Source organism: Phascolarctos cinereus, unplaced genomic scaffold (assembly GCF_003287225.1).
Source record: "Phascolarctos cinereus isolate Bilbo 61053 unplaced genomic scaffold, phaCin_HiC Scaffold_726;HRSCAF=1367, whole genome shotgun sequence".
In the NCBI taxonomy this organism is placed as follows: Eukaryota; Metazoa; Chordata; class Mammalia; order Diprotodontia; family Phascolarctidae; genus Phascolarctos; species Phascolarctos cinereus.
Window position 1 is genome coordinate 198,039,436 of NW_027556098.1, and position 15,150 is coordinate 198,054,585.

Here is a 15,150-nt window from a genome sequence, read left to right on the forward strand (position 1 = left end):
TGATTGTTTAGCCTAGAGAAGAGAAGGCAGAGTAAACATAAGTTATTTTTAAATCTTTGAAGAGGAAGACTAGATTATCTTGATTTGCTTCAAAGTAAAGAATTAGTACAAGTGGGTAGAATTTACAGGAAGAATGACTATGGCTTAGTACGAGTAAGATTTTATAATGAGAAGGGAATGGAATGCTTTGAGAGATAATGAAATCTTTGTCATATGTTTAATCACAAACTATATGCCTCCAGTTCTAGATAATTGTCTCTTACATTGGGTTTAGAGGATAAATTAATCTGTCTCTAGAGTTTTGGTTTTTTGTTTTGGTTTTTGGTTTTGTGTTGTTTTTTTTCTAGCAGCTAGGTGGCATAGCGGCTATGTAGCTTACAGGTCTGGAGTCAGGAAGACTCATATTTGTGAGTTCAAATCTGGCCTCAGACACTAGCTGTGTGATCCTGGGCAAGTCACTAACCCTGTTTATCTCAGTTTCCTCATCTGTAAAATGAGCTGGAGAAGGAAAAGGCAAACCACTCCAGTATCTTTGCCAAGAAACCCCCAATAGGGGTCACAAAGAGTCAGACAAAAGCTACCTAGGGGGCAGCTAGGTGGCACAGTGGATAGAGCACCACTATGGAGTCAGGAGGACCTGAGTACAAATCTAGCCTCAGACACTTGACATTTATTAGCTGTGTGACACTAGGCAAGTCACTTAACCCTATTTGTATTGCCAAAAAAAAAAGTTACTTAGGGTTATACCTTCTTATGATTCTATAAAATATTTTTATTCCCTTAATGAATGCAGTAAACTGAATTAATACTACAAACAATATAATTAGCTCACAACTTCTTTGGTGAGTTGTAATTTTATATTAGTGTAATCAGGATAAGCAGGATGAATCCCATAAATAAAAGGGTTACAGAAAGTCTGGAGTTGCTCACTCTTATTTCTAACCATCCACTTTATTCTCATATTTAATTTTATAATTCTGAACCCTGGGGTAATCTAAGGATATATTTATATATTTCTCATTAATGAACATTTAACGAATATCTCAATATATCTCTCATTTGGTCAACTAAACTTACAGACCCCATTTCAACAAATGTTATTTTTAATAAACTGGAGAAATCTCATTTGCCAATAGTGGTAAGTTAGATATCTTTATATATTAAAAATATTAACCTATTAGGAGTAAGCAAATGCCAGTTACCAGCTATATAATTTATGAACAACGAAATAAATAATAAAACCAGAAAATGCTTTAAAATAGTTTGTCCTTGAAAAAGATCACAGTGAGGGTAACCTCAAACCTTGATAATAACTACAGTTGACATCTTTTTTACTCCTGAGAATAGTACCACACAATTTAGTTCACTCTGGATAACTAAAGCTTCATCAGGGGAATATTCTTCTTCTTCTTCACAAGAAAAAAAGGGGTACAAAAGATTTATGAAGATTGTTATCTCCAACATCTTTCTCACTGTTTTCTCCAGTCTCTTTAGTTTCTCTTCAGGCATCATTCTTAACTCTCTCTCTCCAGACTTACTCATCTTAAAATGTTCTTTATGTTTCTTCATAAAATAAGCTATGATAGGTCTAACTTGAAAGCATTTTCTCCTTTTTTTTTTCCATTTTCAAGATAGTTTATCTCATAGGTCCCCATGGGTTAAAATTAAACTTATACACCTTTCATGACAATAGAGAGAGAAATACTTCATAGAATAAATTACAACTGTAACTTTTAAGTTTTTTTTTCCTTCTTAAAGAGACAGTTCATTTCTATAGAAGAGAAGCTTTGGAAATGGGTCATACTATGAATTAACTTGGTAAATAATTAGCATAGTAAAAAAATGATGGATGAGTTTTAATGTTGTTTTCAAAGAAGCCTTCAGGGACAGAGGAAAAAAAAACCTTGCTTCAATATATTTAAATATATATTTAAGAATATTTATTTCACAACCAGAAAACTTTTTTCTGCTACCACCTGATGTATAGCTCCCTTTCTAAAATGTTAGATTTAATACTTCATGTAACACACTACTTTGAAAAAATCTTAAAATTTGCATATTTATTCCTTGGTTGTAATTGATGGTGAACATCAGTGTGGTTTTTTGTGAGCATGAGACAAATGGGTACAGTCATAAAGGAGATAAGGACCAACATCCTTCCTGTAACACCAACTAATTCTGTGACTGTGCATGTCACCACTATGAGTCTCAGTGTGCTCATATGTAAATTGGGGATGATTATGCACACACTACTTTACTGTAAGGGAAGCAATTTTAAATCTCTCCCCCCAAAAAATTCAGAAGTGTGAGTTATCACAATCACTAGCTAGTGGGTACATTTGGATAAACATGCGGAAAGCCATTTGTAAGAGCAGAATTTTCTGGTAGTGAGAGTTTGTTTACTTGTTTCTTCCAAAACTTTTCCTTATTTGCTGACTTGCCCAAACAGCTAGCATATGAACTTGTCAACAAATGAATAACATCAAATCTCTCCCTTTCCACCACCCTCCTCACATCGTTTTTCTTCAATTTACACATTTGGAGAGGGGCACTTTTAAAAAATCTCAAACCAAGAGAACATCACGTTTTAAAACAAATGCATCTCTTCTTCAATTCTAACTTTTCCCTGAATATGTTATGGAAAACATTATACATATCCCTTGGGGCTCAGTGCTCTGCTCCAGCTACACAGGCAAAAGGCATTGAAGCCAGCAGGAGTCTTGCCAACATGAGGAATATGGATCTTGGCCCCTAAACGGGAGAATAATAAAGGTTGTGAACTAATTACATTGCCTCTACTGATGATTCAATTGCTCATTCTCTTTACCGCATTAAAATAATAAGAATCTTTCCATGGTGATTTTGGCAGCTTCTGCTGCAGGTTTTATCTGATACGTCCTTTTAAAAGACCACAACACCATGCTGATCCTTTCACACAAGCATGCATATGCACACATTCGTTTATTCATTCAAAAGACGTTCGTTAAGCATTATTTATATGGAGTATTCTCTCTCTCTCTCTCTCTCTCTCTCTCTAATATTATCACCACTATAGTCATTGACCAGAGATGATAAAATTGTAAGGGACTTTGAAAATTATATTATTTAACCCTATTATTTTGCTGCTGAGGAAATTAAGATCCAGAAAGATCAAAAGATTATAGATTTAGAGTTGTCAGGAACCTCAGAATTTATCTAACGCATTCCTTTCATTTTGTAGTGAGAAACCTCAGGCAGTGAAAAGTTTAGTGATTTGCCCAGTTACACAGGCAGTGAATCCGACAGCCAAGATTTTAACCCTGGGTCTTTGACTCCAAATCAAGTGCCTTCTCAGGGACTTGCTTCGTCCAAAATCACACAAAACCCAAATAGAATCTAGGCCTTCTCATTTCAAGTATAGGGCATTGTTTCAATAACATTTTCTGAATTTTGTGATTCTGTGAATAAGATTTTTTTTAATGGCATAGAGAAACAAATGTGTTCTTTTATTCCAATAATGATAAAATAATAGGTAAAAAAAATTCATGCAATTAGGATCATTTAGTCCTTTTGCTATATTTAGTCCTTTGTCTATAAGAAATCCTAAGTCATCTACAATAATTAATTTTCCAGGTCTACAAATTGTTTTTTACAGCCTTCTTGTCATCATATCCATTAAAGGCATTTATTATTAACTGTGGTGAATAATATCTATATCTAGAACTGTGAGATTTTCTATAAAACAGTTAAATCCCATGTTGCATAATTTAGCTCCATAGCAGCTATAAGAAATAGCTAATTTATAGAATCTATCTATATACCAAATACAGAGAATAGTTTTACTATTAAAAACCACCAACCAATCCCCACCCCAGGGGAGAATTATAATATGTGCCTCTCAAACACCTTAAAAATGAGGAAAAGTTATTCCATTCAATAAATGGAATGATTCATTATTAAGCAATTAGTGAATTTTGTTCAATAAATACTGCAGAAACTAAAAAATATAAACTAGATTTCTATATTGTAATCAATTAAAAGTAGACATAAAAGCTAGAGAGGAGGGATAAAAACTGGGGTAAAACAATAAGAGGAAGAGAAGCAGAAAAACTTCAGTGTTTGCCATGTACTAAAAGGGAAAGAACTCTATTTCTTTTCAGGATTACTTTCCAATTCTGTTTTAAAAACCACATATTTTCAGCCAAATTGACATTGCTTTGACATATAATCATAATAAGGTAGCATGATGTAGCAGACATGGCACCAGACTTGGGATTTTGAAGACCTGGGTTCAAATTCTATCTCATATACTTACTCTGAGCAACCCTCTGTATCGTTCTCTGAATGATACCATTTCCTTTTTTCGATTATACATTTCCCGTATGTTTTTCTTTGTGTCAATTTGTATTATTTTGTAGAAATCATTGTTAAAATATCAAACTGTGAATGCTCACAGATCTTTACAATGTATTCCTTTTTTAATCATCATCCATTATTATTATCTCACACACCTTGAGCTTTGGACTCCTCCCTTCTTTGATCTTCCTCTTGAATCAAGAATAGTTTTAAAAGCATTTTTTATTCATCAGTGACATAAGTTTATTCTTAGCTTTTAATACTCCTGACACTATTCTTTTTTGGGGGGGGGGCTAGGCAATGGGGTTAAGTGACTTGCTCAGGGTCATAACAGTTAGTAAGTGTCAAGTGTCTGAGGTCATATTTGAACTCAGGTCTTTCTGACTCCAGGGCCAGTTCTCTATCTATTAAGCTACCTAGCTGCCCTGCCTGACACTATTATTACAATAAAAGCTCTCTTTTTTAATTCTTCCTAGATTTCCTGCCTTGGTTCCATCCTTGATACTTAATTTCAACAAATCAATGGATTATGTTCTGTAATACAGATTACAAACCATCCCTGTCTTCTCATTCTTTATGATTTTTGCCCATATCTTCCCATATAAATCTTCTATAAAGGATATCTCATTTATTGTTAGCTTTTTGAGGGGGGCACATTTCACATGCAGCATTTGGACTGCTTATTTTCCCTCACCCTAGCTGCATGACCAATTAACTTTTTTTTCCACTCACACATAATTCCTGGGTAATATTTCTTTTACCAATTCTTGTGCATGTGTCATTTTTGGCAATATGTTAGAAGGTACTTATACCATTTATAAGTCCAGTATTCCAAACAAGATCTTGAATTTTATATAGTGTCCTTCTTCACTAGCAGAATGATAGTGTTAAAGAAATGGAATTTTATATTAAGCAGCTATTGTTGATTATGATAAGTCATCTATGCAGCCCTTTAAGAAATCCTAGGAATAAGTAGATTAATTTTTTGGTTGACTCTAGTTAGACACTGAAAAATAACATTTAAGCAATTTTATTTTTGTGATTCCTAAGTAGGTTTGTAGATTCTTGAAGAATTGGCTGAGAAAATGAAATACACCTTGAGTTATAATACCTGATTTCAAATCTTAATTCTTCCATTGATTTCCTGTGTGATTTTGGCCAAATCACTTAACATCTCTGCATCTTAGCTCATAAGTAAAATGAGTGGGTTGGAATAAATAACCAGTACTACAGATGGACAATTTAGGCCTAATATTTAATTGGAAGAGTGTTGCTTTGGGGAAGTAAAGCAGTCTAAAAAATCCCAATTAGCTCCTGTAAGTAAAGTCCCTTCTTTTCAGCTTAAATGTTCTGCCAGTAGTATATCATGTGATGAAATTTAGAGCATCATGGTATCTAAGAAATTCAAGTTTGAGATGATTTAAAGAGTTATTGTGGGTGCAAGTAAAAATTTGTATATTTCTGGTGATGACATACAAGCAAGATGCAAACTTTACATCACTCTATAAATGCTAATTATTGTTAACATTTTAACAAGGAGCATAAGGGCAAATATCAAAGAAATATTTTATCAGAAATGGAGATAGGCTACTCAGATGGATAGTAGAATACAGACTAGATATGGATATCATCTATTCATCTATATCTACCTATCATCTATCTATCTATCTGTCTATCTATCTATCTATCTATCTATCTATCTCTCTATCTATCTACACAAGTGGAGAGACAGACACTCTAGAATTCCTGGCTGTGTGGGTATTGGGTCATTGGATAGCTCTTCCAAGGAGGATCTAATAGAAGATCATGAATATGAATTGTACAGCACGAGATGACATCACAAATAGATTCTGATCTATATCATTAGAAGGAATATCCAGCATTGATAAGATCCCAAATCTATTGAAGTACCAATGCATTAAAAGAGTAGAGAAAGTATTACAAAATTGAATAATCTGAAGACACTTCCAACTCAATACTCTATAAACCTGTTTTCTCATGCAATTTTCACTAATGGGGTTTTCATTACATTCCACAGTCTAAGTCAAATTGAAGTACAAATAAAATGCTTATTTGATCAAGGCAAAAATGAAAATTTAGAGTGGCTTAATCATCATCTAAATTACTCAACTTTTAAGTCAGTTTGGGTATTCACAGAAATACAACCTACATCCTATCTTCCAACAATCCTCTTTAAATTTTTTCTCCTCTAAATTCATTTTGGTCCTCTTATTATTGCCAAGTTCTATTATGCCAAACTGCTCAATATCCCAAAAGATCAGAGTTGAAAGAGATCTCAGAGCCCACCTAGTCCATACCCAAATGGAAATTCTCTGTAAAATACACCTGGTAAATGTCCATCTAGTTTTTGAAGATCTCCAGTGAAGGTGGACTCATTAAGTTAAAGGGCAGTCCATTCTACTTTTCAACAGCTTGAATTGTAAAGAGGTTGCTTCTAAACCTGTGATTTTTTTTTTTAGAGTAAAGTCTGGTCTGAAACCATATGAAAAGCAATCCAATGTGATGTTAAAAGAGGAAGTATGGCAAAAATGAATAGATGGCCAGCCATGGAGTCAGGAAGAACTTTGCTCAAATCTTGTCTCTGACACTGAATAGTTATAATCTAATTATTTAGGCCTTTTTTGTTCTAGTGGAGGCACTTGGGGTTAAGTGAGTTGCCCAGGGTCATACAGCCAGTAGGTATCTGAGGCCAGGTTTAGGTCTTCCTGACTCCTGTCCACTGCACCACCTAGTGCCCCTCTAGCTAATTCTTCAAGATTCCACTTTAAAGACTAGCTGCCTGTCTGTGACAGTGGAGAGCGTAGTCGATACTCAGAATTACATACAGTGAAATCACAAAAAGTTGTCTAATAAAATTGTCACAAAAATTAGTCTAATAAGTTGTTGAAAATACAGAATGAGTCATATTACTGTTTGTGAAGCTTAGCTGTAAATATCACATTGATATCAGAGGTGGTAAAACCTCTGAAGCATTCTATAATTTTCAGTCAGGCATTGTTATGCAACCATTTTAACTAACTACATTTGATTTGTCCAAAAGAAAACCATAGAAGGACCAGTTTATAGCTAAAGGATTCATTTTGTCAAAATCTTTGACCTAGACAGTTTTTATGAAAAGATATATCCAGAGAGCAAAACATGGAAGGACTCCAGACCCACAGACCACATTTTCTATTTGTGGTTATGCTAAGACATAGAAGGAAATTATTAAATTTAAAGGATACAAAGAGAATCCTTTCTTCAAACACTCTCATGGAATATGTGCATAAATTCTGCTTAATATTTTTATTCAAATTAAGGGCATTTGAGGATTCTAAGAAATGAAGTACAGGTTTCAGATGAGGATAAATTAGTTGCAGGTTGAAGCCTTTTACAAATATATTTTAAGCTTTGGTTTAAATAAATTAGTGTATTTACCACAGTCACTTAACTTTAATCTAGTTTGTACCAATCTACTGACATGTGTTAACGAATGTGCTCATTAGGAAACAATAGGCATTGCTAGACAATCTGGGCCATTTGTACAAATAGTAATTGATACAAACCATATGACAGAATGACAGAAACCCATCTGTTTACGATCTGGGATGTAATGCCTGAAGATAGGGATTAGAATAGAATAAAGCAACAGGTTGACAGACAAGGCCCTGTGTCTTTAATTACATAATACAAAGTGAACCGATTTGACAATTACCCAATTTGTTACATCAAATTGCAACAACCAAACTGGAAGATTTGGGCACCAGTGGATAAGCTTGGGGCTTGCCATCTATTTTAATCATCAACAAAAATGAAAGTAACTCAATGGTTACTTGAACTTTCACTTTTTCCTTGTGCAGATATAACTAATCAACGAACAAATATTTACTGAGCTCCAACTCTGTGCACAGCACTCTGCCTAGAAGCTGAGAATACAAGTGCCAACAAGTACATATCATATTTATGTATATACACACACATAAACAACATAAAGTTACACACACGTATATAGTTCACTTTATGGTTGATGTTTTCTATATGAATTATATATGCATACATACACAAAGTAGTCATATACAACATAGTTTGGGAGAAAGGGCACTAGAAGTTGGAGTAATCAGGAAGGCTTCATTCAGAAGACAGTGTTTGAGCTTCATTTGATAGAGAAAAAAAGAATTCTGAGGAGGAGGTAAAGGGGAAATGCATTTCAGGCACATGACATAGCCTGCATAAAGGCACAAAGAAAGGATATGAAGGACAAAAAGACCAATTTCCTTTCCATTTCTGCTATCAGATAATTCCAAGGGTCATGTTATTTTATTTATTTACTTTTTTCGCTGGAGTTCATTTAAATGATCCTATCTTAATGGGATTTCATCCTATCCTTAGAAAGGTACTCAAGGAGTCAACTGTGTCATAGTAACAGCATGATACCAGAGTTTTGTCCTTAGGCCAATCAAACAGGAGGCAAGACTGCGTGTCTAACACCTAACCTCACTGATATACACTATCACCATCCCTTTTCTGCTAACCCTTTTAGCAACACACACACACACACACACACACACACACACACACAAAACATGTGCACATGGGAGCACACACACAATTACACAGTTTTTTGGGTGTGCTTGTAAATAATGGAATTGCTGCGATTAATTGTCTCCTTTGGCAGGAACATTCCCAGCAGCAATCAGTTCAATAACTTTTCTGCAGAGATTCTTTGGGATAAGGAAGCTTAATGAGAAATATGGGGAGCCAGGGGAACACAGAGCTACAGAGATAACCCAATGCTAAAATGGTTTGAAGAAACCAGGACAGATAAGATTCAGGTTGTCACTGTCTTCTCCAGAGTCTCTAAACCCGTTCTACCTTCCTTCAGGTGTTGTTGCTTCAATAATCTTCCTAAACCTTCCATCTTCTCTGCTGCTCTCTTCAGTTAAAAAAAATGGCCATAACTGGACTTGTTCGGGAGTCACTGAATAATTTAGATCAGAAATAGATCATAAAATGCAATGCTGTGTATATTTATGTAGGTTGAAGCAATGGGTCAGAAAATAGGAGGTATGTACTGATTTAAATTCTGTTACTAAGAATGTATCTGTATGCAGTGGCCTAATGTTAATAAAACCATTTGTGTTCCTCATATAGACATAGACTGAATGCAAGACAGACAAGTCTTAAGTGAACTTCATGGCATATCTTTGTTATACTTTTCTATCATGATAGGAAAATATGGATTATTGAAGAATTATTTAAATGTATATGTTTCCATTTACAGTAGCCTATTCATAAAACAGTTGGCAGCTGCATATATATATATATATATATATATATAGACTGAATGCAAGGCAAATAAATCTTAGGGGAAAGTCTCATGACACATTTTTATCATAATTGTCTATCATAAGAAAATTATGGATTATAGAAAATTTTGTTAAAGTTGTAAGCAATCCTAAAATAATTTGACAGGGTCATTATATGATTGAAATTTTGCTTATGTATGTCTTTTGACTTGCTTCCTCATAATACAGCTTGTTAGAGACAGAAGAAATTGTAGATCTTATCTACTTTAAGCACCCTCACTTTATAATGTGGAATTCAAAGGTCATTTAAGGGGATATGACTTGCTGATCATTGCAGAACTGGGATTTGAACTCAGGTCTTCCAGCTTCAAGTCTGACATGCTGCCCGTTATATCATGATACTTCTAAATGGCTAAAAAAATTATCAGATCACTGGTGTGTTAGTGTTTGGGTGCCACATGGTACCCAAAGACATCTTCTTCTTCATGCTCATTAGAATAAATGAGAAAATCATTTTTTCTGGGTAAGACCCTTTATTGAATTTCCCAAACATCACTTCACTTATTGACTTAAAACAGGAGATTTTACAATGCAATGCATTGAAAATGGTCACTAAGTATTTGTTTTAACAGCATCTGTGATCGAGATTTTGGCATTTTCCTCTATAAATGCAGACTGAAGCAGCAGAAATACTATACTTCCATTTTTGCTTATGAATCATTAACCTAGTTAAAAAAAGAAAAAGCAGGAACTTCTTTTGTTGTTGTTCACTCATGTCTGATTCTCCTTAACCCCATTTGAGTTTTCTTGGCAAAGATAATGGCGTGGTTTACATTTCCTTCTTCGCCTTATTTTACAAATGAGGAAACTAAGGTAAACAGGGTTCATTGAACCCAGGGTCATGTGGTTAGGAAGGGCCTGCGGCCAGATTTGAGCTCAAGAAGATGAATCTTCCAGGCCAGACACTCTATCCTCTGTGTTACCTAGCTGCCCAAGGAGCTTCTACCTCTCATAAAGGCTAAAGGCATTCACTCTGTAACAAATAATAGAGAATTGTCAGTATGATCCCTTTCTAGGACAGTCAGTGTAGCATAGTGGATAGAGGTCTGGTCACCAAGTCAGGAAGTCCTGACTCAGACACATTTTGTCTGTTTGACCTTGAAGAAGTCACTTACCCTTTCAAGGCCTCCAGGAAACTATAAATGTTGCAACAATTCCAAATCTGCATTAGTAAATGTTTTCTCACAGGAGTTAATTCCCTAAACAGATGAAGTCACAGCTTTTTTTTGGGGGAAGGGGGAGGATCTAGTTTTGTATTAGATATTCATTAACTTTGCTTATAGAAGAATTTGATATTCACAAAAGAGAAAAAGTACAGATAGTAAGAGGAATGTTTTACCTGAATATGATTTTTAAAGTATTTATGTAAAGATGAAATGATATTAAAATGTTCTGGCAGATTTTTTGGCCATTTAACTAGATGACTTGTGACAAGTATAAGAAGGAAAGACTAATTTCTTATTAAGGTTTTATTTATATATATATATATATATATATATATATATATATATATATATATATACATATATATGCATGTGTGTGTATAGTCTATCATATATATATATATATATATATATATATATATATAGTCTATCATTACTGTGTTACCAGCATATTGTACACACGCACGCACACACACACACACACACACACTGAAAAGAAACTATGTAGACAAAATCCCTACCTAATTAATTTTTCATGGTTTATCCATGATTTCCACTGAATTCAATTCAACTAGCACTTATTAAGTTCCTATATGAGTAAGATACTCTGCCAGGTGCTATAGATTAAAAAAAATATTAAATTGTCCCTGTCCTCATAGAACTTGCATTCTAATTATAACTATTCAGGAAGTTAAAGAAATTTGCATTTAAAGACACTGTCATAATTACTAAGTAGTCAGAACTGTCAAGCATCCAAGCTCTGTTTTTAGCCATAGGTTAACAACAACAACAAGAACAACTATTCACAATTCTGGTAGGATGTCAGGAAGATATAGGAATGTCTTTCTCTCTCTCTCTCTCTCTCTCTCTCTCTCTCTCTCTCTCTCTCTCTCTCTCTCTCTGAATTATATATGAATGTGTATGTGTGGATGCCTAGCTCATTTTTCTCTGTGTAGAAGGATATCAGATTTTGATTTGCTTTGTAGTATTTTCAAGAGATAGATTTCTTTTCCCTTTAAACATCTAAGGATGGATTTTAAATATTTGATTTTGGGATCATATATCTAGAGGTGTAAGGTACCTTTAAGGCCATCTAGCCTAACCTTCTTGTTTTATAGATGAGGAAACAGGCTTTTTAAGTGAGCATCTCACTGAACCTAAAGAGTTTAGTGAAGTTGTACAAGGTCACACAAATAATAGGTATCAGAGACAGGATGTGAACCTTGTCCTTTGACTCCAGAATCTGTACTGTTTTCAATGTACCAACCTCCTCTTTGAAAGTGTTCTCTTAATAAGAATTAAAGTAAATAGGAATTTGAATAAAATGACTATATCATATTTTTTTCTCATGTTTTAGGAGTTTGAGCTGCCAGCGGATCACTCTGCATAAAAATTTGTTCTTTTCTTTTGTTTGTAATTCTGTTGTCACAATCATCTGGCTAACTGCTGTGGCCAACAACCAGGCATTAGTTGCAACCAATCCTGTAAGTAAGATTTGAGTGTTTTATTAAAGGGGGAAATTATGTGTGTGTACACATATAGCTAATTATATACTTACATTTAAATTTGTGTACATTTTAAAAGCTAAGGTACAGAGAATATTTGTATTCACCTTGCAGTATGGGAAGTATGTGTATGTATAAGTGTGTACTTGAAAATAAAGTTGAATATTGAGATAATTATTCAAAATATTCAAGTGGAAAAAACACCATTATCTCAATTATCTGAATATTTTAATGAGTTACATAATTCATTTTACAGGCATAGCTACTACTTTAGATTTGAGAATTGTGAAGTTATTTTTATATCCCATTAAACACCAAAGAGAACCTGTGAAATGTATTAGACCAAGGAAGAGCCTCAGAGTCAGGACCACCTAGGTTTAGTTCTGGCCTCTATGGTATATGACACATTTTCAGAATAAATCAAGCAATTCTCTTAAGTTTACAAGTTACAGATTTGCATTGGTGAAGAAACTTTACATACAAGAAGTTGACTAAAGAAATGAAAAAATTGTTCCTGGAATCGTGGAGCACATTAGAAGCTCTATCTGTATATTAACAAATTAGCTATGATCTGTTTATTTAAAAAAAGCCCAAGCCATTCTTTGACATGTTGAGATGACATCCTACTGTATAAAGAAATGTTTATCTCTTCACATGAGCATAACCAGAATCATTCTAGAAAAATGGAACATGTTTATGTTATTTAATTTTGATATTATTCTAATAACTTTGTACAGATCAAGTTAATCATCATGATCAACTGGTAATTATTGGATATTCTTTTAAAATCCCCTCAATGATGAGTCTTTCAAAACATGAAAACAGATATTTAAGTATCAATATGAAATAGGGATAGGGACTTGACTTTTTATTTAATTGGTACAGAAAAGTTGCTTAGAGCACTGAGAGGTTAAGTGACTTGTCCAAAGTCACGTAGCGAGAATAACTCATAATTTGGCCTTGAATTCAAATCTTTCTAGTTCTGATCTCAGCTCTCTATCTACTAGATCATAATGCCTCTCAACATTAATATTACTAAATTTAATTTTAAAATATAATATATTTATATGTAATATAGAGCTATAACTGAATCAGTTGTGAAGCACTAGTGAATGGGGATTCCATTCTTGTACCTTCATAGTGAGTATTAACCTAGTGACAGACCATGCAGCTGTCATCTGAGGATTAATTTAGCTGAGTCTATAGAAGATTGCTCCCTATTTGGACACCAAAAAGTTCTGAGACTAGCAATTCATAAAATCTTCCACTAAACATAGTGGGTGATCTGAGTTCATATAGGCTCTGCTCATGAGAACGAAATAATGAATCCCATAACTATATGATGTCATTAAAATTGTATAATTTTTCAAATATATACATATATGTGTATACTATAATATACATATGTAGTACTTAATATAAGTACCATACTAAGTATTAATATAAGTGCTAAGTACTTATGTGGTACCTAGAATAATATTTAATAATATACTAAATACTGCACGTGTTTTAGTATTAATGTATATGCTATATATGAGTACTATAGTACATGACATAAAAACAATATAGTACATAAGAAAGTCAGTGGATGAGTACACTAACAATCTTGAATCTGGAATTAGAAAATCCTTGATATACATGGAAATAAATATGTAATTTTCAGTCCTTGTATATATGTCAATAAATTTTAATAAATAAGTATATAACTATTATAATTAATAGATTTTTTTCACACAGGTGAGTTGCAAAATATCCCAGTTTATTCACCTTTATCTGTTGGGATGCAATTATTTTTGGATGCTTTGTGAAGGAATTTATCTACATACACTCATTGTAGTGGCTGTGTTTGCAGAGAAGCAACACCTGCTGTGGTATTATCTTCTTGGCTGGGGTAGGTACCAGTGTCCACATATACACATTTTCCTATTTACCTTCCCCACTGTGCATTCTTTTGTCAGTATGCTTACCATTGTTTATACATGTATTAGCAAAATTATTCAGATGTGTTTCTCTTGGTTTATAGTGGGAATAAAAAGACTTTGACCTGGACACCAAATCATGCAATCTCAATATTAGAAGGGAACTCAGAGGGCATCTAGTTTTATGGCTATCGTTGTTGTTGGGTTGTTTCAGTCTTGTCTGATTCTTTGTGACTCTTTTAGGGGTTTTCTTGACAGATACTGGAGAGGTTTGCCATTTCTTTCTCCAGATCATTTTACATATGAGGAAACTGAGGCAAACAAGGTTAGGTGACTTGCCCAGTCTGGCTATTACTATTACTAGCTAATTAGCTATTACTAACTAATATGTCCAGTAAGTGTCTGAGACCAGATTTGAACTCAGGAAGATAAGTCTTCCTGACTTCAGGCATGACACTATCCTCTGTGCTACCTTGTTTAAACCATATCAAAATTATCTCTCGTTACTATTTTTCTTACATGGTTAGAAATCAGTGGATAATAGACTTTTTTTTAAATCACAATGTCGGTATATTGGTTTATCTTTGCCAAATTAAAGATTGTTAGTTTGCAGAACCAAGAAACTATTTTTATTAAAAAGGTTTTGGGTCTTGTAAAACATTAAGGAGTCCTCATTTTCTTTGACATTGCAATAAAATAAAAAGATTAGTCTATAAGTCAGGATACCTGAGTTCTAGTTCCCCTCCTGCTGACTAGTTAGTGAACTTGGACAAGTCACATGACCTTTAGGGGAATGTTTCCATATCTGTAAAATAAGGAAGAAGAAGACTGGACTAAATAAACTCAAAGGTTCCTCTCCACA

At 33.9% G+C, this 15,150-nt stretch overlaps 1 protein-coding gene across 3 annotated transcripts in view; it reads left to right on the forward strand.

The window, feature by feature from the left end:
- CALCRL (calcitonin receptor like receptor) overlaps positions 1-15,150 on the forward strand; it is a 122,615-nt gene that overhangs the window by 89,946 nt on the left and 17,519 nt on the right. For all 3 annotated transcript variants that reach the window (XM_020977550.2, XM_020977549.2, XM_078146942.1), the window contains exons 9-10: positions 12,222-12,348; positions 14,107-14,260. In XM_020977550.2, the coding sequence (XP_020833209.1) occupies positions 12,222-12,348; positions 14,107-14,260 (281 nt within the window). The remainder of the gene's footprint in view (positions 1-12,221; positions 12,349-14,106; positions 14,261-15,150) is intronic.